The sequence below is a fragment of the Colletotrichum godetiae genome, assembly GCF_030913485.1.
Source record: "Colletotrichum godetiae strain CBS 193.32 chromosome Unknown BDP55scaffold_31, whole genome shotgun sequence".
Classification (NCBI taxonomy): domain Eukaryota; kingdom Fungi; phylum Ascomycota; class Sordariomycetes; order Glomerellales; family Glomerellaceae; genus Colletotrichum; species Colletotrichum godetiae.
The window spans coordinates 428,336-456,134 of NW_026851279.1; the positions used below are offsets into that span (position 1 = coordinate 428,336).

The window sequence follows — 27,799 nt, forward strand, 5'->3', positions numbered from 1 at the left end:
ATATTTCTTACGGGCTCGTCGCGATATTGGTTCGGACCGGTGCCGATTAATATGGGGCTTGTCCCGGAGTGCCCCCCAGAGTCCCGTCAATCGTAGATGGTAACGCCACAGCCACGGACGCCAGCCCGTCCCGTCGCAACCCGTCACCGTCAGAGCAGTCCTTGAGAGATCCCGTCTGGGCTGCAAACGGAACAACATTGGTGCGAAACGGGCAGGATCAGCTGGCCATCCCAAGTGGGGCACCCTTCCATTCAGTAGCTAAGCACCTAGTAAGGTAAGGTACCTGCAACGGGGGAACTGCACCACACATTCCAGGCGGCGTCGGGGGACAAAGGTTGAGCGTCCACGAACTGTTGGTTCCTGCTGCAGGTACTTGCCGCATTGTCTGCCCCCCCAAAAATCTGCAAACCTGCGCACCTGCTACCTCCAACCCATGCCACCCGACTCACGGGATCAGCATTCCGTCAGCTTTTCCACCCCGTCACTTTTTCTACGACTTGCACCACCCGCCGAAACCTCCAAAGGCCCACGATGCGATGTGATGTCGTGATAGCGCATTAGCAACTCCCGCGACTTGGCACAACGGACACAACCTTCGACACCCTCCCACCCGACGACTCTGCGAACCAGCACCACCACCGCACCACCGGCCTTGTTCTCGTCAGCTCCCGTCGGCAATCATTCCGAGCTCCTCTCTTCCCGCCGTCTCGCTAGCTCGACCGGTTCCATTTGCGCCGGGGGGCTTGCTCACCCTCCTCACACGCTCTACTCGCCCGCCCCCTCCACCTCCCACTTCCACTTCGGGACTATCGACTATCTGGCCCGCCTGCAGCTCGCCTCGTCGGCCTCGTCTTGAATGGGGTGCACCAGACTGTGGCGCCTCCCTGATTGCCTGCTGCCACCTTTCCAGCTGATCTGATAGCCATTTTGCCTGTGAGTGAGGTAGTCGTCCGCAAATATCTTTGCTCCTTCCTCTCTGCCATCGACAAACCCCAAGCTGTGGGACCCCTAAAGACTATCATCCTCATCATTCGCAACACCGATGACAACATCAACCCACTTTCGCTATCCGACACTTCAAGCCGATATGAAGTTTGCCACACTACAACATAGCTAACATGCTCCGTCGCCTAGTCTCGTATCACCCTGAGCCCGATCAGACCGACGAGCACATGTCACCTTCGCCAGGAGATGCGCCCTCATCGCCAGACTCGAGTCGCCCGAGCGGCCTGGCGAGCGTTTTCAAGGGTCTGGCCGGCGCCAAATTGACCAAATCACCTCCCCCGAGCCTCAAGTCTGCTTCCTCAATTCTGTCGCCCATCGCCGACCACGTCAACGCCACTCGAACGAACCTCACCGGATGGTCGCCGAATCATATGGAGTCCTTGCAGGTGCTGAGGAACAGCAATGGCCCTGTCGGAGAACGTGTCGCTGCTGCGAACTCGCTCAGATTTGCTGTCGCGGACCACCCTATGAACCCAGTACTAGAGATATGGGATGCTGCAAAGACAATGATCGCCCCCAATAAATCGGACGCGGAGCGTACTGCTGGCTGGGAGCTTTTGTCAGAATGCGTCAAGCACAAAGGCTCTACCGATTTGGAGCGTCAAAGTTTCTTCGAAACTCTCAAAGGCCATGCTCATGCCAACGACTTCCACCTGCAACTCGCTGCCGTCGTAGACCTTACTGCCCGTGGCCGCGACTTGTCTGGATTCGATTACCAAGTCATTCCGCAACTGGAGGTATGGCTTCGCGAAGCCTACCAGGCAGTTAAAGCGGCAAGGAAGCAAGCTAGCCGTGATGCCAAGAAGAACGCTGGCAAGGCAAGGTTCTCTGCCGCTGGAGAAGAGAAGAACTTGCACCAGCTCTTCAGTTTCATCGGCGACATCATCAAGTTCAGCTCCAATGTGGCCAACGAAAAGTCCATGACTGATCTCATGAAAGCCTTGGTTGCCGTGTGTCTTACCACGACCATTGAAGAGGATCTGCGAGCTTCTATCACCGTCATTGACACCATCGTAACTTTTGGTGCCTTGCCCACTGCAAGCTTCAAGGAGTGCGTCCTGGTTCTGGGTTCGATCTTCTGCCTCGTGCCGAGCCTGTCCAAGATCGCTTGGCACACAATATCCATTCTGCTGAAATCGCACAACGGCCCTGCAGCAGTGAGGGTGCTGGTAGACCTACTGCGGCATCTTCCAGCCGATGGTACTAGCAAGGGAAAAGACACCAGGGATATTCGGGGCGTGCTCGCTGTTTTGGAAAAGCTGTTGACAAAAAGCACGGAAAAGGGATATCCACCCGTGCCTTTTGCACTCCTCCTCGATGGATTAGTCGCAGCTGTTCATAGCACTGACTCCGGCCGAGTTCACTGTGCTGTCCTCAAGCTTATCAACTCCCTTTTCCGGGATGGCGGCGGCAACATTCACCACCTGATCATTGAGGAGGACTGGTCAACACTTCTAAATATCGCTGCGGAATGTTCCAAAAAGGCGCCGTCGGGCATTCTCGTCAACAGCGAGATGGTGGCCCTCGCAAATGAGCCAGACCGTCCAGATGGCGCAATAGGGATCGAGTTATTGAAATTAATTGCGCGCCTGGAGGAGTTGGCCGCACAAAAGTCGGGTGATTTTGTTCCGCGACAGATCATCATAAGATTCTTCATCAATATCCACACGAGACTTCCAGACTCAGCAGCGCGCTGTGTTCTCACTTACTTCCAGGAATTCCGATGCTGCTCGCCTTCGGACTTGCAGTGGGAAGAAAATTTGGCTTTGGTTCTGAAGGAGTTCTATGCCAACAGGAGCCGCAGCTCTGAAACCCGCCTTTTATCTCTCCAGGCCGTAACTGAGTCCTATGATATGCTGGATCTTATTGGAGAAGGGCTCGGCGATGACGACTGCGTTCCGAATTTGATCAAAGACCTTCTCAACAATATTGCCGATGAAACCAACCTTCTGGTGCTCGAGTCGGTGGTGGCTTTCATGGTTTCTGTGGCCGTTTCCTCGGACCTGGAGCTCTTCAACTACATTACGGACACTCTCAGAACGATTGTTGTCAATGATCGTTTGTTATCGCCCATTGCCTCGTCTACGTCTCGGCCGACAACTCCTGTTGGTGGTGAAACAATAGCTCCGCCTAAGAGTTACACGGCCTCCGGGGTCGTGACCAGAGGATACGTCAAGTTATTCATGCGTTGTATGAATCTGGATGGACCCAAGACCCTGAAGCTGTTTGACACACTTGTCAATATCGCGAGGACGAGCCATTGCAAGACAGATGCCCGGCTGACTGCGATGAAGCTACTCTTCCGACTTCGAGCGGATTGGGCAAATCGAGTTTTCCTGATAAACGACACAGAATCCGATGGTCTCGCGGCAGCACTCCTACACACAGCTTCTTCTCGGGCGAAGAAGCATTCCGAAGACGTATCTCAATCTACGAGACCCAGTAGGGCGGACCACGGTGCTGTCTCCCGATCTACAAGAGGCATTTCCTTCAGCAGCTCAGGAACTCAAGAGAGAGTGTTTCCGATCCGTTCCGCCAGCGGGGCAAAATCATCCTATCCGTACAAACAACTCTGGGCGTTGCCTGATCCTGAGGCATTGCCTGAGCCTCCATCGGCAATTGCAAGCCCTATTCTGGTATCGTTCGTTGAGGGTCTTGACTTGGAGGTCACCGAAGAAAGCGAACCATCCACCGCGGAGACGAAGCAGATTGCATTGAACATGGACTCTTGGCTCGACACAATTGTACACATCATTGAAAATGGCAGTGAATGGGAGATCTACAGCATGGTATTGGTTCATCTGCCGTCGCAATTGACCAACCACGCCATTTTCCGGAGCGCGGTACCGCAGATTCAAGAGCTTCGGCGAGTAACATGCGAGCAGATCAGGACGAACAACTTCCAAGAACCGCCACCATCCACAAGCCTGCGACGCGCTGACGTTGCTATTTGTCTGTTCCATACCCTGACAATGATTCTCAGCTATCACGAGTACTTCCTCAAGGATCAAGAGGACGAGATTGTGCAGGCATTTGTCAAGGGTATTTCGACCTGGGAGCGGTGCGCAAAGTATTGCATCCACGCGCTGTCAATTTGTTGCCATGAGCTGCCTCTGTCCACCAGTAAAACGTTGGTGCAGATGTTACAGAAGATGGCACAAATCATTACCCAACCCCACGTTGCAATGCATATTTTGGAGTTCCTCGCTTGTTTGAGCAGAATGCAAAATCTCTATGTCAACTTCAGAGAAGACGAGTACCGTATCGTATTTGGAATTTGCGTTCGCTATCTCCAATACGTGCGCGACAAGAAGCAAACCCAACGAGGCAGCCTGCACAGCGAAACGGCAACACCAACCGGTTCCACCTCGGATCTTTTGCATCCGAATGCTGCGGATGATCTGCCCCAGTATGTGTATGCACTGGCATACCACGTCATCACCTTCTGGTTTTTGGCTTTGAAGCTGCCAGATCGCGCCAACCATGTCGGCTGGATTGCCAAGAATTTGCTCAGCGACGTCGACGGTGGTCAGAATCCTGAAGAGCAAGCCCTAGTCACACTCGACTTCATGCAAAGGGTTGCCTACGCGGACGCGGACGAGTCCTCCGAGGACCTCCTCTTTACTAAGGAGCGGTTCGGTGAGATTTTGAAGCGAAGATGGTTAATGGGCAACAGTATTGTGACGATTGAGCAGTCGACGACGACTGGGTGGTCACAAATCACGAAGCGACAGCCATCGGGAACGTCCTCCTACATTGTGCACGAGAACTTCCGACCACGCCCAGCTCACCAAGCCCAATACATCTCTGATGTCTCGAGAGACGGGCAAGTGACGAACAACAATATCCTTCCAAGCCACTTGATGGTGCAGTTGATGACCTCAACTCCTCAAACGCAAGACACTGCCCGACCTATTCCTCTCCCAAACGATGACGCGACCCAAAGAACTGTCCGTGTTTTCGACCGCAACTCAACTGTGGACGGACACAAGGTTGGAGTAGTGTACATTGGTGAAGGTCAAACAGAAGAGACGGAAATCCTTGCCAATGTTTCGGGCAGTAGCGATTATGTGGCCTTCCTCAACGGCTTAGGCGCTCTGACGAGGCTCAAAGGGTCCAAGTTCAATACCCAAGGACTCGACAGAGAATACGACACTGATGGCGAATACACTTTTTGCTGGCGTGACAAGGTCACCGAAATGGTGTTCCATGTCATTACGCAAATGCCTACCAACCTCGAGCGGGACCCTCAAGTCATTATGAAAAAGCGGCACATCGGTAACGACTTTGTCAACATCATTTTCAACGACTCTGGCATACCCTTCAGATTTGACACGTTCCCGAGTGAGTTCAACTACGTCAACATCGTTATCACTCCAGAGGCAAGGGCGTCATTCCTCACCATCAGAGAAAATCCGCCGAGCGAAGGCAAGCATCCACCGTTTTACAAAGTACAGGTCATGAGCAAACCCGGCTTTCCCGAAATCTCGCCGGCCTCTGAGACAAAGATGGTTAGTCTGAGGGCTCTGCCAGGATTTATCCGGCTTTTGGCCCTCAACGCTTCCGTCTTTTGTCTGGTGTGGGCAAATCGCGAGGGCGGCGAGCATGTCAGTTCTTGGCGCAACAGGCTCAGAGAGATCAAGAAGTTACGGGAGAAACACGGCCCCAAGAGCAACACTTCTGGCGTCCACCAGCCGTCGCATCCTCATCTGAGTCACCTGAATAGCGCTTCGACACCTTCACCGCCGCCTTCATCATTGGGCGGCGCAGTCCTGGGTAACAATCACCTAATTGCACAAGGCGCAGATGCATCCAAATCTGCTGCCAACGTGCGCGACAGCTTCAGCAGTCTCCGCCGGTCCTCGGTCGCAACCTTTTTCACGAGCACCAGCGAGCAGACGAGCCACCGGAGCTCTATGCTTTCTACCACTACCAACGACACGGAAGTTTCGCCAGCAAACGGACTCGACGCCCTGGTTGAATCCGTCGACTTCTCCAAGTGGGCATAAAGCACAGACATTTCAATCTTCTTCATGGGAATTACCTTTCCATCACAATCAAAAAAAAAAATCAGGCGTGGGCACGACGTCTGAACGAAAACTAATGGCGGATGAGAACACAAACGAAATTTAAAACATACGGAGTCTTTGATGACTTGATTGACAAAAAGGAGCGAGGGGTAAAAGGGGTGTCGGCGGATCTTTGGGCTCGAATACCATCAAAAGTTTTTTTTTTCCGTTTTTTTTCTTCAACGATGTTACAGGGATCTTCTTCCGAGTCACCCCCCCTTTGTGTGTAGGCTACTTTTATACGAAAAAAAGACCCTTCCCACTTCTATTTCGAGGATGCAGTCCAATGTAATTTGTACTACGAACCTATTCCAGGATTGCCTGAGCCCTCGGCCCATGGCTCCCATTGATGACCAGGCAGCCGCGTCTATGGTGCATTTACAAAACCATGAGGCTTTATCTCAAGGCAAGTTAAATGGAGCCGAATATCTTCAGCATCTGATGACCAGTACAAGGCCTGCTGTTCGCGTTGTTCTCTCTCTACAAGTTTGGGTTCTCTAGTCGATTCCGCGGACTGCTCTCTCTCTGAGTAGGCAGACCATACTGCTGCTCAACGCTTCTTGACCGGATACACAAGGCTCTACTCAAGTAAAGCCACATGTCCTTCTGAATCGCGACCCTGGAGATGGACTCTTGATGGGACAAGAGCGATGAGCTCATCCAATCGCATGTATTGCTTCAGAGCCCTTTTCATTGCCACCTAAGAGGCAGTTTGAGGCTTTCCCCCCCATGGATCAGTAAAGGTTTCTGAATGGTGATGTTGCTGCTTGGCAAAGAAAACAACAACACCACCACCCAATAAAGCTGCGCCACCATACAGTTTATCACAGCACCGCCGAAGTCATTTGCAACGACATGCTCACTAGAACTATGGTTTTGAGGGCCATGGAGTCTTGAAGCGACACGTTCAATGCCCGCGACTGACTTGATAGGAATTTCTTTTTATTCTCAGGGCCTCAATCGTGCTTTAAGCCCGTCTGTTGGATGCTCGCGACATGGGCGACCGCCTCAGTCAAGAAACCATGGCTATCAGTGAGGAATTCCAGACGCCGGACAAGTCGTACTCTCAAGGATGCCTCTAGACTTTTCTCTTTCACCAACTTTCAGCACAACCATACTCGAGTCAGCCATCAAACAGCAGGGGAATAATCAGCTCTTGGCCCACCCACGTCTGAATCGGGCTTGAAACGGTACGCAGTAACGGCAGGCTTTCGCGATGGACAATCTCCCGTCCAATTTCATTCACTAAGCAAAGGAGACACAGCAACGATGTTAATTGCTGAGCGGGTCTCGCCTTCTGTCTCTTCATGTTGGGCTAGATGCGTAAGCTATCATGAGTCGATATCGCGACAGTACGAAGTTAAAGCTTTGTAGGATTATCTGCCAATATGATATCATGGATTCTAGGAAGTGCACGTACGATCCGACATCCAAGCAGGAACTCCGCGACAATCAAAAACGATCCCTATTGACCTTCTGTAGCATCGTCTTAGTGCCGATCGAATACAACTAGACGATACCGCGACAGAGTCGATGATAGAATCAATCCTACTGGGATGACACACATCGATGGCTATTTCACGAATACTGTCATCTATTCTGAGGTCATTTACGCACACCAGATAGAACGCTTGGGCAAGTCGATGCGGAAAAGGATATCCTGCTCAGTATTTGTATGCTTCTCTACGTAGTTACTGTGGCTAACAACCACCGTAACCGAGGCTTGTTACGGATTTTCAAACGAGATATGACGGCCAACCACTCTAACGACAGCCATCATCATGCAACGTCGAAACGGACCAAGAGGAGGGAATCACCACCGTCGGTCCAATATCAACTTGTATTCAGTGTATCATTGCTCTGGCACTTGAATTTACCTAACACTGCCTCTCCAAAAGTCTTCAAGGTCAGAACATCGAGTTCGGGCATGATCAACGCGAACAACACGCTGCCATCAGTCTGAGAAACATTCGCACTCTGACAATTGAAACATGGTCCCTTGGCGTTTCGATGTTCACTAATCTTGCTTTCTATCGCTCTCTCGCATACTCTTTCGACCCAATGCAACAACGGCTTTGGTTGCACTTGATTGGAACATCGCAGACTAAACCCGATTACTCTTTTCGACGTAATCATGCCTTCTTATACATCGCTCGATTGGGATTTCCGAACCAAAAAAATCTCTCACGTTTCCAGCGACGCTCTCTGCTGGACTTTCCCAGATCCGCCGAGAATGACTTCGCGACAGCATGGCTCGAGAGAATAGCCACCATTTAGGCTTCTGCGCAATTGACTCTACGAGTAAGCAGAAATCACCGACATCGTCTGTAGTATACAACTGGAACGTCGGGCCTTAATCACACGTGTGTTAAAGCTTGTAGTATCACTTGAAAGATGTCGCAACTGCAGTATGGTAGTAGCAGAATCTCGGACGGACCGCAATCCGCATGGTCAAGCCTGCCCGGATCACTCTTCTTACAGGATTATACCGCCCTAGACTTTGCAAGCACATGGTCAAAGTGTACGAGCAAACGCCCCGTTCCCAAAGAGACATATCAACCAATATAGGGGAGATCGTTTAACTTCTGTGACCGCGAGTATGCTAATCAAGTTGTTAGGGACCGACCAACCAAGAGGCTATGCTATTCAGCTTCCCATCTCAGAACCAATCGCCAGTCCTGTTCTCCTTTACTCAGACTATATCGAAAAAAGCAATGCCCACAGGAACCATGAAGGCGTTAATCTTTATAGGATCAACTATACAGACAGCTGAGACGAAAGCCAAGAATGCTCACAGACTCCAAAAACGCCTACAAACTTCAAAGCTAAACGCCACAAAATTCCCACGATCATGTACAAGATACCTCGTAGACTTTCCCTCCTACCCCTCCTTTCAATTCCACGATATCGGGTCCGGGACACAGAGACCACGTTCCAGGCCCGTGGTCCATCCGTTTCCCAAGAAAGTCAAAATTGTATAAATCGACGTTGCGATCCCACACCCCCCCCCCCCCCCCCTCCCCCTCCAACGCCCAGCACCATTTCATCCGCCACGACGCTCATTGGCTCACTAATCCCCCTTCGACCGCTCTAGATTTCTCAATGGTAGGACAAAGTTTCTTCTTTGACAGAGCGGCTTTTTCTACCCCCTTCTCTATGAGATTCTATCCCTAGAATCGATAGATAAGGAATGGTTTGTTTTCAAAAGCATATGTAGCGCACTAGACGCCTTTACTCGCCCCCGGGCCCATCTCGCCGGATCCAACTCACGATGAAGAACAGATTCATCATCCTACCGGCTCAACTCGACTCAGAGCCAAGTTTATGATTTTAGGCTGCCAAAAGGTTGGTAAGCCTCTCAGGTAATGAGCGCCCCCGCTCGTTTAACGGACCGTTACCAAATTGACACCGTTTTTTCCTCATTGGTTCAGGGGCTTGGCGTTGGAACGTTTGATCAGGGGTCCTCTCAATGAGACTCTGCCCCAAAAGCGGGATTCTAATTGGTAACAAACCAGAATTTTCAAACCCTAGGAGAGGGAGCTTTGTGAAGAACAGCAATTTTCCACTCAAAAGTCTTCGTTTCTTGTTGCGTTCGAAACGGTGATGAATCACATCCTACCGTTACACCAAGCCGCATTGAACCTGTCATGAATGCCTCTATTGACAGACATTTCTAGGAATCGAGGTTAATACATGTAAGCATTTTCAGACATGTGGTCGTATACTAATACATCGCTGTTCTCGGCGGCTGAAGGATACGTAGTGAGCTATGTGTTTGCGAAACAGAAGATCCTCCGCCGTTTATTTCTAGAGCTCTTCTCGTGTAATTAGAAAAGAACCTCATAGCTTACATCACTTATAAGAAAGATAACACATCTTGGCGGGTTGGTATACAGGTTTGCAGTTTGATATTTCGTTCAATCTTCTCCCTTGGCAAGTAAATATCACTCGAACCAATGTGAAGAAAGGGGCACTCTCTTTCTCTCTCGGCTTTCACATCAGACTTATCAGGTGATGATGGTCTCCTCGCATGCTAACCTCTTGGCCAGTGACCGTCAGCCATACGCTCTAGCTTGGCCACCCTTACTCTCCCGCACTGACGCAGTCGTATCCACGAAGAAAGCACAATGACTAGAACAGGCAACGCCATATGCACTATCGCCATGGCCGCTGTGTCGCATCACAGTCCCCTTTCAGCTCTCAGCATCCTGCAAGGGCTGTTCGGCATCCACCGATACCATCTTCGGATCCCGACGGCGGCGGCGGCGGCGGCGGCGGGGGCTCCTTTGTATAGGAAATCCAACCCCACGAGGCGATGGTACAGATCGATCTCATGTCTCAGAAGATAAGCGCAACCGTAGACAAGGGCGGTCCCATTCGCGTTCAGAAAGGCGGCCGCTTCGAGGATCTAGATATCAAGGGAAAACAGGTTCTGTCCAGCGCCCGATTACGTCCTATGACAGCGCGACGCAGTAGCTAGGGGCTCCCAAATCCTTGGGAGCCGGAAGCCGGGGAATCACTTGCCAGAAGACAATGAAGGACGGCGGGCCCTCCCGATTATTCTTTGTCTTTGGGATCGGGGGAGAGAGAGGGGATGGGCAGTTGGTTGTTTGATAGCGGCACAATGGGGAGGGGGGATAACAGCTCACCGGCCAGTCTTGCCATCGGAGTCTCCTTCCGTAGGTCATCTTCATATGCTGCTGGCTATCATGGCGCCTCTCGATCGACGATGTTAAAGAAGCAGTCTACTTTTCCGGATAGTGAAAAAGCCGATAACCTCGTGCCCACTTTCCCGCATCAAGCGCCCGAATCTGTGAGTCTTCTTGGTCGCACAAGCAGATGATCCGAGTGGGTTGCTGAGACTTCATGTGGTCTGTTCGTGGCGGTCACTCAAAGGCGGCTGCGGCGTTGCCCACCCTTTCCCCTCCCCTCCCCTCCCCTCCTTTTCTCACCATAGGTCATTACAGTCTCTCACCCCCTGGTTTTGCGCCCTGGGCGTCAGCTTTTCGTCAGTCGTGCCGGCTGGGATAAGATAGCCTTCTTGGTGCGCCGGTACCCACGAAGAAGAAAGAAGTCCGTCACACACACACACACACTCATACATACACTAATCCGCTTGATAGGGCCATAGCTAGGTGTGCTTCTTGATGATTAAACCAAAAGACGTGCTTGGATCGGCGGTGAGAATGAAGAGCAAGTGGCACACATCGGCGTCCGAGGTTTATGGGGCTTTCCCGACCTTGGCCGTGCCGCTTGGGGTCTAAAGGGAATCAAGGGATTCGTGCCCCAAATGATTGACTTATCTTACGGTCATGTCAGCAAGTGTGCCTCTTACGCTACACTACTCTGAGCCTCCGCGCCAACAGAATCTGGGTTCGTCAGCTGTGTGGTTCACGGAGGCGTTCCGGCAGGAGTGGGCCGGTTTGCGGCCCCCGTCATGTACGCCTCAGGTCGGTCCATCTTCATAGCGGACAATTTGGATGGCGTAAATTATACGTTGTCTGGCGTTGAAGCTCGTTGAGTTGATACGGATACACAGCCTTGTGAAACCATGGTCAGCTCGCTGTGCAAACGGTATGTATGATTCAACTCTTTTGCCATGCCTTGCGCTGGATACTATATCAGGCTGCGCGAAAGCTGGTAAGGTCTATGTAACTCGTTGCCCGGCAAGTTTAGGCGAGGGAGGGCCATTGCTTAACAAGACAAATTTACTAAGCCGTTTCTGGGTGTGATCCAACGTGCATTTCTGACACCAAAAAAGACGGTACCTGTGACCAGGGATCTGGGGAACCAGGGTGGGTTGTCGGTTGGTTGTCATATTACTCGAGGGGGCTGGTTGGGCCGTGAAACGGAGATAACCCCGCTGACATGACCGGGATACCGGACACTAAAGGAGTCGTCGGTTTGGCTCGGCTGCTCCCGGTCAACAATCCACCGAGTTTTTCTTCCCCCTTGGGCCCTTGTTCGAAGAGACTCAAGGGAGCGTGGGGAGTCTGCAATTTTGTACGGAGTATACCCTAGGGCCATGCCATGCAATGGAAACCAGAGAGCCTGTGTGTAGGCATATGTCGGACCATTGAGTGACATCCTTTCTTCGTTAGGATGGCTTCGAGCTTGAGAATCAATCAACTCAAAACGAGATTCCCCGGTATTCGGCTTGCGTGATCGACGGTGCCAACACCATGATCCTATGGCACAGCTTACCGATGGGACGTGTCTGGCACGACTGTAAGCGACATGTTTCGTGATCGTCGGTTGGGCCTCAATGGCCTCTTACTCATTGCGGTTGATGATGTGAAGATCAGAGCTGTTCTTCATAAGATGTCCAAACGACGTTTGATCGGCGTTATTGATATGAGCTCTTATCAACGTGGTCCGTTCCATGTTCGGAATGCATTCTGATTATGCCTGTGCCTCTGTCGACATGGAAATGGTCAAGAGATATTGTTGGGGCTTGGCGGTCCGTCTTCATCGGGACAGTCGGAGCAGGCCCAAAGAGTGAAAATGAACCAATCAGCTGTTCGACGTGCTTGACCAATCTCACGTGCATTGTGTTCTTGAGCCAGAGCAATGCCGTCAAAACTTCATACATATGTAGTCAATGGAGAAGGCCCTTCGAAGCTTGAGAAAGAGGATCGCGCTTCGCGCGTGTCTTTGATCTCAATGTAACGATGGATAAAACGTGGCGAGGGGAAGGTGGGTTTTGGGAGGGTGGTATATGGCTGGCTGGTCTGGGCCAAAAAGGAGCATCTACATCCGAAGGGACGGCCATGATAGGTGCCACGGAGGCTCATGATGGGCCAGTGTCAGCCATGGTCAGCAAGCCAAGAATGGCGATTGGGCGTTTTGCTGACTGTCCCAAAGTCCTCTCTCTGAAGTCGCATTGAAACAAAGTCACACCGTTGCTGGATTGAGGAATCTTGCTGGCATAAATGTGCAATATCTCGAGCAGCGGTCCTCGATTTCAATACGCGTTGGTGGCTGGTGCCGATTTGACTAGCCTGGCCCTCTTCAATACGAGCTGTCGGTGTTTCATCAGCTTGGGTTGACATTGAATTGGTTCCATGACTGAATGTGGAAGAAAAGTTTGGGATCCGAGGTCCTCCGGTCGGCTATACTGCACCACGGAATCAATGGCTTCTGGACATCGCTTGCAGAACTTGTGAAGTGCGAGGTACCGCATCTCGGTACAGTGTTTGCTGGCTCTTGAAAATTCGAAAACGTATCTTAGACCTTTCGCCAGACGTCCTTATAGCGCGCCCATTGTCGGAAACCTATTCGACCAAGTCAGAAGGACGTCTTTTCGCTCATTCATCGCACTTACCCAGAGATTGGAAACCGTCATCCGCTCCCTTCATGCCGTCGATGAACAATTGCCGCATGCCCTGCTCGGCCAATAACTTGACACAAGTATCGAGCAACCTGATCATCACAGAGTCCCGGCTATTCACCATTTCGGGATGGTCATCTGAATCATAGTCAGCGGGGAAAGCCAATAGAGTTCTGCAGCATGACCACAAACCTATGATGCAAATGCAAGTTACGCCCCCAGCATCCGCGCCAATAGTTTTCGCCCACGGCAGGTCGTTACCGGCTGGACTCCCAGAATTGGGAATGTAGGTCAAAGCAACAGCTACGATAGTATTACCTTCCAAACCGAGGACGATATCCTCGACATGAGGCGTGCCGTCCAGGATGCAGTATTGGTCGTACCATCCCATATTATCTTTGCGAGCTGCATCCCGACTGACGATGTCTAAAACCTGGTGGTACTCCATCATGTCGCATCGCCTGAAAGTCAGTCCAGCTGACGAAAAGCTTTTCGCGGGCATATCTTCAAATCTGAGGAGCCAATCTGAGGCCTCCTGTCCTTGGCCAGGTTGAAACCCATCCATCTTCCACCCTCGGCGTGAAAACCAATCTCTCGAGAAAAACTCAGACGGCACGCCGTAGAAGAGGCGTGGAAAGGCTGATCCTAGCTGCAGCCTGTTGACGCCCCGAGTTCTCTGGAGTTGCTTGAGTGCATAATTATGGAGTGTTAATCCGACTCCTCTTCCACGATATGAGTTCTTGACGATCAATACTGCTAGCGAGCCGAGCAGATTATCCTGTCCCCCATCTGGATATGTGGTAAATGTAGCGCAAAAGCCCACAATCTGCTTATTTTCTGGTTCGCGTACGACGTAGTGCCTGGAGAAGCCATCTCTCTGCAGGAGCAGGACAAGCAAGTATTGTGGGAGGTGAAATTTGGGTGGGAGGCATTCTGTCCACAACTGATGGATAGGGGTCATATCGATACCGCAGACTTCGACATCCCAAGCTCTTGGGGCGATGATAAGGTTTTGTACGGGAACTGCGCTGATGGTAAGTGGACGACCGTCGTCAAAAATGATGGAAGCAGCGGATTCCAGCTCAGATGGTGAATAGCCTGCGATTTGCACAAGCGTAGCAAAGTGATCGACGTGAAGATTCTGGGCTTGGAGATTGCAGCAGGCTACTACAATCTGCGGCCGCTCGTCTGCCATCGTTCGTGCAGCATCTGCCAAGTCGATTTGAGAGACATCATCGTCCACATGGGCTCCAGATATAACGAAGACGATCACTTTCGCCCTTTTGATGAACTCGTAGTGGACGTTGGTGATGCCACCTCTTTTCGTATATGGAACATGGCGGACCAATGAGTGCCGCGAAGCAATGGCACGGCCCAATGGTTCGAAGGGATCCTTGTTATTGTCTGCGAATCTGTTGTGAGGAACAACAACGGGCGTGAGCAGAACGATTATGTCGTCTTCCGATAGAATTTCCCCCAAGGGGATACAGTCTTGTCGGTCCCATAGTAACATGGTAGGGGTAGTTTGTGTAGACTTCGGGCTCTTCTTGGACGTGACATGGTGGTCGATCTGCATTTCAGGAGAATACCTCATGGCGGAGATAGTCAAGTGCGCTGTCTTCAGCTCATCCCTATTTCAAGTCAGCGCGAGGTTACACAAATTAGCGCCGTGTAAGGTGAGTCAGCGTCAGATAGGAAGCAAAGACTTTTGGACTTACTAGGCCAGTGTAAGAGGAAATCCATACGAACGGCATGAGGCGGTTCGCTTGCTGCTCGTTCCGTCACCAGGTCCACTCTGCCACGATGTTGCGAACCAGCGCACGGCGGCTGCGGTTATCGACGATGAGCCGACCTAGAAGCGCAGTCGTCTGATGTTAAAGCGTCTAGCTGATTGAAGTTACAGTGTTGGCTAGAGAGGACTGGAGTGATGGACCGGATGTAAGACGATAAGCACTAGGTCACGTCAAGGTGAGGAAGACGTAAGTTGCAACCGTTCGGCGTGTTCTCTGCGTTGCTTGAGCAGAAGAAGAAACCAGGATCGATGTCGAAGGCAGGTAAAGTTGAAAAGTGTATACTCGATTATTCGATACTGTCGCGAAACTCTGTTTGCTGTTGGCTCTCAACTTTATCAAACTAAACGTCAATCAACCCGATGGCACCTAGCATTTGAGCGAGCAAGTCTTGAGGGAGTAACCAGACTAAATGTTAGAAGACACATATTTCCGAATGTGAGGACTGGTTACACATACCTCGAAGGGCTGGCAGCAGGGCCGAGTCTAAGAGGGCGATAGACTCAACAGAGATCTTTAACTTGATGGGTGTGGGAGGAAGTGCATGAGGGCAGCAGTAGAGAGAGTGGGGTGTGCAGCAGAGGCGACAGGCCGAGGGCACAACAAGGCCGAACAGACAACACAACACAGCTGGTCAGCCGGATTCTACACAAAGATGGCGACAGATGGGCAAGATGGAGGGGAAAATCTTGAAAGAGGATATGCATGGAGGCATCATCAGCGGATGCATAACTGGAATGCTGAGAACAACGGGTATGTGAGAGCAAGGTAGGACAAGAGGTGAGAAGACGCCCAGCGGTTAATGTCGAGGGGCTCCACGCTTTCTCACCGTGGGTGGTGGGTCTCTGTACTAGCAGGTTACCAAATCAAGGGCTCTGTGGTTCCTGGTCTGGGGGACATTCGTCTGACTGATGCAATAAACGAGTTGGTCGTAGAGGTGTGAGAAAGAGAGAGTGTGTGCACGCGTGCGTACGTGTGTGTGTTACCATGGAATGAGGGAATGGTGGGAGGGAGGGATGTATCCAATGTAACCGGCGCGATACGGAGCGGTAATACGTCCGTCACCTTAGCTTACTCTGGATGAAGTTGCTCTTGGATGGAAGGGGGTTAACGGAACGTTGACGGATGGATATTTTACCTCGATGTGCTGACCACCAACCGAGCCTTGCAAATGCCACTCAGCAACATGAGCGTTATTAGAGAAGGTTACACAACGTTGCTGCAGGCGAAATTGGCGTCCGGCATGCGGCGTGCGGCGCGCGGCGTATAGTGACCACCTCGAGGTATCCGTAAGGTGAGGTGAGATGGGAACTGCGGTAAGCAGACGCCACTACACATGACGCCCGAAAGGTGACACAGAGCCAAGCCCACGACAGCGATAGATTGGACCTCACAGCACTACGCCGTTACAGAAGGTCGCAAAGCCCCCACGGTAGTGGGCGGAGGTGGTCCAGTCAGCCGAGGAGAGAAGTCAAGATCGATCATTCGTCCGAGCGAAGTCGCCGTTACTAGTCGAAGCCCGCTTGCGACTTGCTATCGTCGCCTGCCATCCGTAGCCATGGTTTTGGAGCTCCCAACCAACAACTGCCCTGGACAGGCCCGCTGAAAGTAGAAGGTCCAAGGAAATATAGGAGACTGCGTGGTCTGGCAGGCCGGCTTTGGGGGGAGTTTGTGTGCTGGTCGGGGTGTGAAAAATAGGGTTTACCGGGAGAATCCTACCGACGAAAAGGGACGAGAAAAAGGCGGCACAAACAGGGGCGATGCCTAGGTTCATTCGGTCCTCTCTCGGCTGTGGAGACATCGGGCCGCGAATGATAATGATATGTGAGGCACAGAGCCAGAAATCTCAAAGACACATGGCAAACAGAGTCGTCGCTCGGATGATTTGGTCAAACAAGGGAGAGACGTAGGCGAGAACATGGATGGAGTACGACAACTTGGAAGAACTGTGGAAGGCCCGGACATGGCACCAGTCTGTCTCTGCTGGGCAAGCTGTACGCAGTGTGTACTCCGTATTGACGCAGACCTGGAACGATGTCAGTGACCGAACCAAAGTGCAGCGAGGAGTCATGAGACCTGAATCGACAGCTCGGTCACCGTGGTCTTGTACAAAACATGCGGTCAGAAGTGGAGGCGAGAATGACCTCGCGCACCATGGTGGAGGTTTGTAAGAAACACTGAAGGATGTGACGGGGCCCGGAGGACAGAAGGATTCTTGCGAGGCATTTGCTTAGCCGGTTTGTGGAACAGCAGGAAAAGATGGCACTAGATTATGTTAGGGATGAGGCGCTTCTGACGCCTCGGTCAGCGAGCTTGACCAGATGAGGGCAATGTTGGGTCCAGTAGTATTTGTACAGGATGCGACTGTTGGAGGTTGCAGGTTGTTGCGAAGCAACCCTGTCATTGAGAGGCAGCTAGTTGTCGAAAGTATCCGTAAGGTAAGCAGTATTGGTGTTACGGTGAGAGACGTCGGCGAAAGCAAGGTAAGCAACTAAGGTGGTAATAGGCGCGAGGTCAGAGGTAACGCAGGAACTTGGCGGGACGGAGCGTCGGGATGGCGGTATACAACGGTGAGCACAGGCGTTTCTGGAACGGGTACGTGGTACGGATACGTACGGTACTTAACGGTCCAGGACGTTACGAATTGATAGGTTTCTGCGTAATTACCGTCTCCGTCCCGTTTCGAATACCTGAGCTATCAAGACTCTTACCTGTTCATGGCATTCTCCCACTTTCTCTTCAGACTTTTCCTGACGAAAAGAACAGAATCGTTTGTCTCCATTTCAAAGGACGACAAGGCTTGTAGAGGTACCCTGCCATACAGGGTCATCATGCATCTGACTGTGTAAGCAAGTCCACTTTGATACCTTCCTACCTCTCCTTACTAGGGGCAGTGCCTCTCTCCTCTCTCCTCACTCCCAGTAACCAGTAACCAGTTACAGACCGCAGTTGCAGCAAGTGATACTTTCAAGTTGCCTTGTGTAACCCCAAATAAGACCATGAATATCCCTCTTCCTTCCCTTTTGTCATTGCCGTGCATGTGTATCTGCCTCTTTCCCACAGTTCCTACCCGAACCCCGTAGTCACGACGTAAAAGTTGGGTAGGAGCAGGCCGGGTAGAAACGAGATCATTCGCAACCCGAGCCGAATCGTCCTCGTCATCTTTTTTTCATGACCTGCTGCAAGCCCGCAACTCTCGATTCTTGGATAACTGCACCTCATATCTCACATTAGTCGGAAGTTCCCCCCGCTATGGACCCCAGAGACCAAATGAGCGGCAGCCATGGCAGCCAAGACGGCATATGCGCCGCTTACGGACCGGAAGGTTTGCCACGACGTTAATGGCCAGCAATTGGATACTCCCAGACCGGTGAGCATCTTTTGCAACTGCTGAGGCTTGTCCGTTTGCTGTTCCCCGCCCACAACGACGAGACCGCTCGAGACAAACCTTTGGGGTCCAAATCGCCAAAGAAACCTCGTACCGGAGCAGATATCCGTCAATCAATCCGAGGCAAATTCAACCGTGGTCAGATTCTCAGGTCATAGCATGCCTTCTCTGCAGGCTCGTCATTTACTCGCAGGACCTACAGCGGTGCAACGACACAGGGGCTCGCCTGGCCTCGCCCAGCCTCGCCCAACCCTTCACCGAGGTTTGCTGATGCTAATGCCTCCCTGTCTCGCGCGCATTCGCCCTCATTACGGAGACTGCTGACCGAAAGCCCCCCCACATCGAGTCCGATACCTTATACTGTCGTACAGACTTCAGAGTAGAAGCAGCCGTATGCTGCTGCTCCGGCTCTGGGCCTGCATTTGTTTTAGCGAATTGCTGAGGAAGGAGCTTGCTCCGGCCAGTGACCCCGGACGCTGGGCGCCGAAGAATGGACCCGCACGGGGCCATATGTAACCAATGGGAAGAAAGACCCATAAAAGTGACAAGGTCCGTGTGCACGGTGCTATTTTCCCGGTCTGGACGCGCTCACCTTGATCTTCACCCCCCGCGACGCGTCCGAGATTGACCGTTCACGACAGCTCGGGCCTGTCACCCATATTGATCCTTGACGACGCTGGAATCCGCCTGCCTCATCTAATGTCGCCACATTGTGTCCATCCATTGAAAATTCGGCACGAAAAGAGTGCCGCCATTTCAAGAAACAGACCTATCAGGTAGAATGGCTTCGCCCACCAACGATACGTCTATGAATATCGACGTGGACCTTGACGTTGACCTCCTGATTGGCGATGTTGTTGAGGGTAAGTTGAAACCCTCGCAACACATGCAGTTTGCGAATTGACCCGAATGTTCTACATAAAGCTTCCAAACTGCCTGCGAAACGGCGGGCCACCAATATCAAGCCTACCGTTGAGAAGGTCGCGTCGTACGCCTTCGAAAATGGTCTTCTTCCCGAGCCCTTGAGCGAACTCGTCGATCTGCTCACGAGACCAAACTTGTTGGATCAGGCAAGCTTGAATGCGATACTCAAGAATCTCTACCCTGCTACTCGGCTATCCAGTGATGTCGTTCTGAGGGTTATGGGATGCCTGGGCCACGGGGAACTGAAGCCTTCCCTGGTCCTGCAGTCGAATATTCTGAAATGGCTAATCATGGCGTACCATGTCATTGAGAAACCTGCCATTTTGTCGCAAGCATACGCCGTTCTGTTCAACTTACTCGACACGGCAGCCATTCGGTAGGAACTCTTCCTCTATAGCGTACAGAAAAGCGGCTAACACGACCCCAGACCGCAACTTTGCCATCTGCTTGCCTTGATCACACGCAGAAAACACGTTCGGCCCTTTAGGATCCAAGCTGTGTGGGTTGTCCCTTTGGACTCGCAGACACTTCTCGGCGCTGATTATACATCTCAGCCTCAACCTTTCTAGGCAGACAGGAAATGATCCAGCATTGACAGGGTTACTCCGCGTTTTCAAAGACTATTATCCTGAAATAATTGTCAGCGATGCGCTGAGGGGTAGAGCGTCAGCCTTCAAGGTGAGAAGTGATCCAACATTCAGAGATTACTCGTACTGATTTGATAGCACCCCGACGTGGAATGGCGCGAAAGGCTGAATCAGATCCAACGAGACCATTCTCAACGGACTGCCGAAGCAGCCGGTCAACCCCAGAACGGCTTCAGCGTCAACCATCAGGCTCTACGAGCCCGCGGCAACAAGCCGTCAAATCTCCCTCCTGTCTATACTTCGGAAGCCACAGAGGTAGGCGTTTCGCGAAAAGCCAGCCGGACAATGATGTGCGTGGCTGACATGTACGAAAGACTTCCGTCACTCTGGAAGAGATTGACAGCGCCGATCGTCTTGCCCAGACAGTCGAGAAGATTGACCTGCCTAGTCAGCTCGCGGCTGTGTTAGCGGACCCTCTTCTGCAGAAATTCATCGCCCTGAAAAAGGATGACGCTGCTTCAAAGCGCGTGGTCCATTGGATTGATGCCGTGCTCGAAGACGTTCTTAACGGTAATGCCGATGACAAGTCGTTTGTAGAAGCGATGGAAATGCTCGAGGAGTACGTGGCTCGCGTCAAAGTAAGTGTGATGATCCACCCGAGTTGATTTGAGCCTCGCTGACAGTATAGGAAACTCCGCCGGTCGTCTTGCAGTTCTTGACGAAATTATTCGCAACATGGAACGGTGTTGATGCCCAGGATTCCATCCTCGGCATTCTACAGTACGCGCCTCTTGTGGCGTTTGATGGCAAGCGGTCCCATCTCGTTTGTCTCGTCCATTTGCTGACTGTGTAGCAGAGCTGTACAGTGTGATTCTGGAGCCGCTGGAGAAGTGTCTTCCTCCAACGGCAGAGTCGCAGCTAGCGCTACTTAAACTCTACCAAAACCTCCTTCGCCGCTGGACCTTTGTTCTCAACTCACTCGACCAAATACCCAAGGATGCCTCTGTGAGTGCTTTCTCCGCAGTCATGGAGCACGCAAGCATCATTGCTCTCAACGTCGTCCAAGTCTCACCCAGCGCCGCTGTCCACGGCGGCGTCCTCGACCTCTATGAGCAGGCTGCCGCCAGTATCTCTGACCCCACCCTTCAACCTCTACTTCGCATCGCCAATCCGCCGGCCCAGCTCATCTACCTTCTCTTCTTCAGCCACTCCCTAGCAAATGTATCGCGCCTTTGCACCGTCCTCGCCATATATAAGAAGGGCTTCGAGATGGCCATGTCCCGGCGGCAGCCGACGACGTATGCCCCGAGCTACGTGAACCATTTCAACGGGTACCTTATGGACATTTGCAATTGCCTCTGGCGCGGCAAGGCTTTCAACGATGGCGATAAGAACGCTCTCGGCTGCCTCAGCGCGCCCCCTGTCACACAGCGGCTGCGCAGATACGTCGAAGACCTGGGCATGGACCTCGCCCTTCCGACGCTGTTTGGGTTCTCCTATTCGCCGTTGTTGAGCTTACAGGCCATTGAATGTATCCGCGAGCTCGAGGATCGTGAGCTGGCTGCGAATGAGGATGCCATCTCTACACGACACGCGGGGCCGGTGACGTCAAACAGTCTGGCGAGGTTGGCAGACGCCAGGGGCTTGCGCATCACTTGGTCCGAGTATAGGATCATTGTGCTGCGAGCATTGGAGGGCAAGGGATTGGGCGGCATACCATCGCTGATGAAGAACACGATGAAGGTCCTCATGAGCTCTAAGAGTGCTACATAGAGACATCATGTTTCCACAGCACGACTCGGCTCATGCCTGGCCGATATTGCGCCAGGAACAGGCTCAGGACGCACGCATTTATGATACCCCATATTCGGAGATGAATAGCGCTACCTCAAAGTAGATGTCTTTCTGACAGTCTGTTGCATGACTTTCTCATATCTGTCTAGTTGAGTCGACAGCCGATCCTCCTCCCAAACGTCACGCTCCCCTTTTTGGTTGAAGACATAGGGTATCTCTAAAGCCGTGGAAATCCTGAAAGAAAATAAGCCCATCAGGGTTGTGCCCTCCCCTCCTCTTGTTGAAGAGGTCTGCTACATGACCAAACGCCGCCGTCGAGCAAGGCTGGTTGAGAGTGCCTCCCTTTGGACCCCCACTCGTCTTGTTTCTACCGTATGCTCTGGTTCTTCCCGTTCTCTGTATGCCGTGGTCTAAGTTGAAAGACACACCGATGCGGAAAACGACCCCCTAGTCGCCGCATCACAATGTTGAAACCCCAAAAACGCACAAACGCCGTCCCTAATGCAGTTGAGTGCCGTAGACGCCGTTCTCTCTAGCAAAAATGCAGACAGACATTGTCGTAAACAAAAACAGGTTGTTGAATCACTCCCCATCGCCAACCAACACCCGCTCCTCCCAAGCTTTCGTCAAACCGTCATCAACAAAGGCCAAGTTTTATTTCAGCTTATCAGACTCGTCGCCGTAGCCTCCGACACCGCCAGTGGCATACGTCTTACCCTCAGGCGCGACCCTCGCCTGCGATCTCGGGCCGCGGTCCTTGAGATCCTTGCGCAGCCAGCCGAGGACCAGCTCGCCGAGGGTGCTGTTGCCCGTGGAGCCGTCGAGGCCCTCGATGAACTTGTCGGCCGTGTCCCACTCGCGGACGGTGCCGAGGTGCATGTGGACCAGGTGGGTGGGCCAATCGGCGAGGTTGTCGAGGATGTGCGTCGCATAGACAATGGTACAGTCGCGAATGTCCGTCTCGCGGCGCAGCCAGGCGAGGAACTCTGCACGGCTGAGGACGTCGAGGTCGACGGTGATCTCGTCGAGCAGCAAGATGGTCCAGGGCCGGATGAGGCCCATGGCGAGCTGGACCCTGCGGCGCTCGCCGTCCGAGACGGCGTGCATGCGCCAGGCGGTGTCGATGTCGAGAACGCTGACGAGCTCGTCGCGGCGGTCCGGGTAGGCGTCGCCGCCGACAGACCTCAGGAGCTCGAGGACGCCAATGTCGGTGCGGACGATGGGGTTGAGGACCCATTCGAGGCCGAGGTAGGTGACGCCTTCGAGGCCGTCTTTGAAGGGGTCGATGCCGGCGATGGAGATGCCGCCTTGCGGAGCGAGGCGCTTGCCGGCGAGGAGGCGGAGGAGAGTGGTCTTGCCTGCGCCGTTGGCGCCGATAAGAAGGGTGCGAGAGCGGGACGGGACGGAGAGGGAGATGTTCTTGAGGCCGGAGCTCGAGTCTTGGAAGTTGTAGCTGAGGTTTGTCACCTCGATTGTGGGCGATTTTTGAGCCATTGTGAAGTTTGTGTGGTGGGGATTCTCAATAAAATCTATGGAACCAAGTGTAAGAAAGTAAGTGCGACTGAAGAAAAGGGGAATATAAGTTTGGTCGTGAGAAGATGTGAGATGTTCAAGGAGAAGGAGAGAGAGAGGTTGAGAGCAAGGGAAAAAAGATGATTCTCACCGCCCACAAACTAGAGGCGTCATGACCTGACCCCCCGGCGATACTGCGGGAAGACGGAGACCGAGGGACTGTGCCAAGGCCAGAACCGCCTGAGCGCTGCCAAACCCGCGTGTCTTAACACTTTACCGCGCATTGGGTTAGCAACCAAGTTAACTACAGCCCGGCGGGATGGCGGGGGAGGGAGAGGAAAAAAGTGCCCCTCATTCTCATTCCAGAGGGCGTCGATGACACACACAGGGAGCAGAGAACAAGGGCACCCCGCCATCCAATTGACTTTAGGTAGCGCAGGTTGACTGGACGGAGGGCACAGTCCCCTGAACCGACTCTCCGGGCCGCTCCAAGCACCGGGGCGGGGCTACTCACCGGGGATGCAAGCCACAGGGAGCTTGCAAACACGGAACCCCTCCCCAACCCAACCACAATTAACGCCAAAAGTCGCGACTTTCACCACCCCAAAGTCCTCCGACGCGTCACAAGTGCGCATCCAATTCATATCCTAGCTCCAGACATCCACCACGTCAATTGACACTGCGCAAAAGCTTCGTTCAGCTCAGTAGCATCAAATCAACCCTCACACAACTGTTTCAAGAAAAGTACAATCTATTTCTGCAATGGTGACCCTCGAAGAAGCCACCGCGCTTCTCCAAAAGCCAGCGTACGTTCAACCCGCCCCTCCCCCTCCGTATAGAAGTTAGCTAACCAGCTTCTTTCAAAACCACAGCGACGCAACCGCATCCTCTTCGAACCTCGTCCGCGCCACATCGACCTACAAACCCTTTCACACCTTTGACCTCCCCAAGGACCGCTCGTACCAGCAGCAGTATGCCGACGTCTACTTCCTGCGCCTCACTTCCATCCGGCCCGCTGTCGACGCAGTCGCTGCCGAGGCATGGGACGGTACCGTCATAGGCGGCGAGGAGGCTCGTCATGTGAATCGTGTTCTTGACGTCCGTCAGGGCGAGCTGTGCTGGGTGACGGGGACGGTCTACATGGACATGGCGTTGAAGCCCAATATCTTGGAGGACGTTTCCAAGGATGTACGTCCCTTGACCTCTTCTCCCTCCCCCTTTCAAGCTACACACCATGACATGGAGGACTAACGAAGACACCTAGCGCTGGATCTCTGCCCCCATCTCCACGGATCGCTACTTCTCGGACGAAGACAAGGACACAATCATGCTCGAAGACGACTCGGGCCGCATCCGCCTCGTCGGCGACATCCTCAAGTCCATCCACCTCGTCACGGGCACAATCATCGGCGTAATGGGCTCCGAAAACGCAAACGGCGAGCTCGAAGTCATCGACGTCAAATTCCCAGACATTGCGCCCCAACCAACCCGCTGGACTATCGTAAACAACCCCTCAGAAGATCACGACATGTCCGGCAACACACCATCCCAACAACGGCCCTCCTCCAAGATCGCCATCGTCTCGGGCCTCTCCTTCTCGGGCACAGACGCTTCCCACGCCCTCGAACTCTCCCTCCTCCAAGAATACCTCCTCGGCGAAGCCCTCTCCCCAGCGACCCAATCCGAACTCACCACCATTTCCCGCCTCATCATCGCAGGAAACTCCATCGACACCACCGCCGCCGCAGCCGAAACCACCAACAACAACACCACCAGCACAACCAACGGCAGCAGCAAAGCCTCAACCACCAACAAAAAGTACGGCTACGATGCGAGCGCATACAACCCGCTCCCAAGCCAACTCTTCGACGACTTCCTCGCCGACCTCCTCCCCTCCCTCCCCGTCACCCTCATGCCGGGCACCCAAGACCCAGCCAACGCAAGCTACCCGCAACAACCGATCCACGCAGCAATGTTCCCGCGCTCGCGGCCCTACTGCGCCGCGCCGGACGCCAAAGAAGCGGGCTGGTTCGACACCACGACGAACCCCTGGGAAGGCGAGGTCGACGGCTGGAGGGTCCTCGGCACGGGCGGCCAAAACGTCGACGACGTCTTCAAGTACGTCGATAGCGATGATCGGCTCGGTATGATGGAGGCCATGTGTAGGTGGCGGTGCAGTGCGCCGACGGCGCCGGATACACTTTGTGAGTTTTAACAACCCTTTTTCCACTGCCTTGTGGATAATCAGACAACTGACTGCTCTCATATAGGGGCCTATCCCTTCCAAGACGACGACCCGTTCGTCATGAGGAATGCGCCGCATCTCTTCTTCGTCGGCTGCCAGCCCGAGTTCTCGACTAAAGTCATTGAGGGCGGTGACGGCCAGCAGGTCCGGCTGATTACTGTGCCGTCCTTTGCGGAGACCAAGGAGCTGGTGTTGGTGGACACGGAGACGTTGGAGGTTTCAAAGGTCAAGATCACGGCGGCGTCAACATCAGCAGCGACATCATGATGAGGATTGAGAAAGAGAGAGAACTGGGAATGGCTGTGGAGGAGAGCATAAACAAAAGGTCCATGATTTGATATACCCCGCCTAAGCTATGAAGAAAATTGCAAAGTGTCTCTGTCATGTAGCGCAGAGTCTGAATCGATGCTTCCAATGTTCTAAGGTCTAAAGATGAGGAAATCAAACGCTGTGGGAGATATTCTATGAACCGACTGCCTGCTCAAAGGGGCTGCAGGAATAACCTCCCTATGCATCTGCGAATCCGATGAAGACCAAATGCCATCGCCCCTCCTGTCCCAGCATCAAAGTTCTCACGCATATCTCCCTGCAAAAAAAAACGCACCGCAAACCAAAATCAAGGACCCAAAGCAAGCCCATGCCCAGACGCAGCAAAGCCATCACATCAGAAATCATCATCCTCAAAAAGAAAAAACTCCCCATAGTCATCACAATCATCATCGTCATCAAAGTCCACCCGCTGGCGCTTGAACCGCCCATTCGAGGCCTCCCAAATCTTGCGAATCGCAGCCGGCAAAGACTCGAGCTTCCTCTGCGCCTCGCCCGCCTTGGCGCTGCGGTACGACTGCATGACCTGGTCGTCCCGCCACAGGTCCTTCTCGCCGCGCTTGGCGCGCCGGATGTTGGCTGCGTACTTCATGTTGAGGCGGATCTTCTCTTGGCCTCGCTTTTCTTGGTTACCTTCGCCATCGCCGCCGACACCGCTGACGCTAACGCCCGTGTTGACGAGAATCTCGATGAACTGGCATGGCAGGCCGCGGAGCGTGCGCACGACCTCGGAGGACCGCTCGAAGAAGTCGAGAAAGGAGAGGTCACCCGTGCCCGGGTCGCGCTGGGGCGTGATGTCGATGGTGAGGGTGTGGATGCGCGGACGGATGGGCCGCAGGAGACGGAAGACGTTGATGGCGTTGGCCATGCTGAGGCGGTACGACGCTTCGGCGCGGTTGGGCTCGGCGACGATCATGAGCTTGCGGAACTTGTGACCGAAGCGGCGGACATCGATCTCGGTTCCCTTGTAGTTGTTGCCCAGGGAAGAAGACGATGCGGGGAGGCGGTCGTCGTCATCGGAGTACTCGTATGCGCTGTCTGCCTCGTAGTCGGAGAGGGCGTCATTGGCGAGCGGGTGCTGGACCACGATTTCGTTCTCGCCCTGCGCGTTCAGCGCGGGGGGTTCTGCGGCGTCGCGGAGGAGGTAGAGAAAGGTGTTCTCGCCGTAGAGGGTGTTGAGCGCCTCCCTTCTGACCTGACGGCACGATAGGAGGAGGTCGGTGGGGATGCCTGGTCTGTTCCGGGGGTAGACTGCAGACCAACCCTGCCGGACTCGAATGGGCTCATCGGCGACCAAGATGTACTTGTAGATATCCTCCCTGATCTCAAGAGGAATTCGAAAAAAAGGGCAAGTGCGGCTTTCGGGCTCCGGCTCTGGCTCTGACTCCGGGGTGGCTGTTCTTGATAAGATGCTGCTGTACCGGCTGGACTTTGCTCTCGCCTGCCAGCTTCCGGGGCGAACTACCTCTTTGCCCTTGTTGCGAGCAAGCTGAGACTGGGGAGGAGGTGGAAGAGGGAAGTGAGGAGCACCCCAAGTGAAGTGGGCCGTCGACTTTCTCGCAAAGGTTACTCCGTAATCACGCGGCGGAGGCTTCTCGCGAACAGCATGGTAATCGTGAGCGTTGATGTTGCCGCCCACTCTGCGTCGTTTGATGGGTTGAATTGTGCCATCATCATTGCTGTCTTCTTCGGCAACGGTAATGGTTCTCTTGTGGCCTGCGATGACGACTGTAGCCTCAGCTGGCTTGGGAGTCCTTTCCTTCTTAGCTGAGGCGCGCCCCTTTTTCATTTGAAAAGATGCGGCCCCAGCTGTCTTGCTTCGAGGTAC

At 53.2% G+C, this 27,799-nt stretch overlaps 6 protein-coding genes across 6 annotated transcripts; 3 read left to right on the forward strand and 3 right to left on the reverse strand.

The window, feature by feature from the left end:
- Positions 1-766: 766 nt before the first annotated feature.
- On the forward strand, positions 767-6,182 carry BDP55DRAFT_225835 (uncharacterized protein). Its single transcript, XM_060566109.1, has 2 exons — positions 767-933; positions 1,135-6,182. Exon 2 carries the CDS (start codon positions 1,173-1,175, stop codon positions 6,012-6,014), a length of 4,842 nt encoding a protein of 1,613 aa, XP_060427483.1. The 5' UTR covers positions 767-933; positions 1,135-1,172; the 3' UTR covers positions 6,015-6,182.
- A 7,242-nt stretch (positions 6,183-13,424) lies between these two features.
- BDP55DRAFT_225959 (acetyltransferase) lies at positions 13,425-15,377 on the reverse strand. The gene is made up of 3 exons (XM_060566110.1): positions 15,123-15,377; positions 13,590-15,035; positions 13,425-13,542 (listed from the first exon to the last, which is right to left on the reverse strand). Coding segments are annotated over exons 2-3 (1,410 nt in total). The 5' UTR covers positions 14,999-15,035; positions 15,123-15,377; the 3' UTR covers positions 13,425-13,541.
- Positions 15,378-19,241: 3,864 nt separating this feature from the next.
- BDP55DRAFT_226031 (Mis6-domain-containing protein) lies at positions 19,242-22,127 on the forward strand. Its single transcript, XM_060566111.1, has 8 exons — positions 19,242-19,445; positions 19,507-19,882; positions 19,934-20,005; positions 20,061-20,184; positions 20,232-20,408; positions 20,468-20,731; positions 20,782-20,899; positions 20,950-22,127. The coding sequence occupies exons 1-8, from the start codon at positions 19,364-19,366 to the stop codon at positions 21,864-21,866; spliced, it is 2,130 nt and encodes a 709-aa protein (XP_060427485.1). The 5' UTR covers positions 19,242-19,363; the 3' UTR covers positions 21,867-22,127.
- A 414-nt stretch (positions 22,128-22,541) lies between these two features.
- Positions 22,542-23,381, reverse strand: BDP55DRAFT_556308 (ABC transporter; the record flags this gene model as incomplete). The annotated part of the gene is made up of 1 exon (XM_060569574.1): positions 22,542-23,381. One exon carries the CDS (start codon positions 23,379-23,381, stop codon positions 22,542-22,544), a length of 840 nt encoding a protein of 279 aa, XP_060427486.1.
- A 780-nt stretch (positions 23,382-24,161) lies between these two features.
- Positions 24,162-25,911, forward strand: BDP55DRAFT_556412 (DNA polymerase alpha/epsilon subunit B; the record flags this gene model as incomplete). The annotated part of the gene is made up of 4 exons (XM_060569590.1): positions 24,162-24,205; positions 24,272-24,587; positions 24,664-25,603; positions 25,670-25,911. 4 exons carry the CDS (start codon positions 24,162-24,164, stop codon positions 25,909-25,911), a joined length of 1,542 nt encoding a protein of 513 aa, XP_060427487.1.
- Positions 25,912-26,308: 397 nt separating this feature from the next.
- BDP55DRAFT_556341 (uncharacterized protein) lies at positions 26,309-27,760 on the reverse strand (the record flags this gene model as incomplete). The annotated part of the gene is made up of 3 exons (XM_060569579.1): positions 26,309-26,590; positions 26,639-27,412; positions 27,575-27,760. The coding sequence occupies 3 exons, from the start codon at positions 27,758-27,760 to the stop codon at positions 26,309-26,311; spliced, it is 1,242 nt and encodes a 413-aa protein (XP_060427488.1).
- Positions 27,761-27,799: the final 39 nt, after the last annotated feature.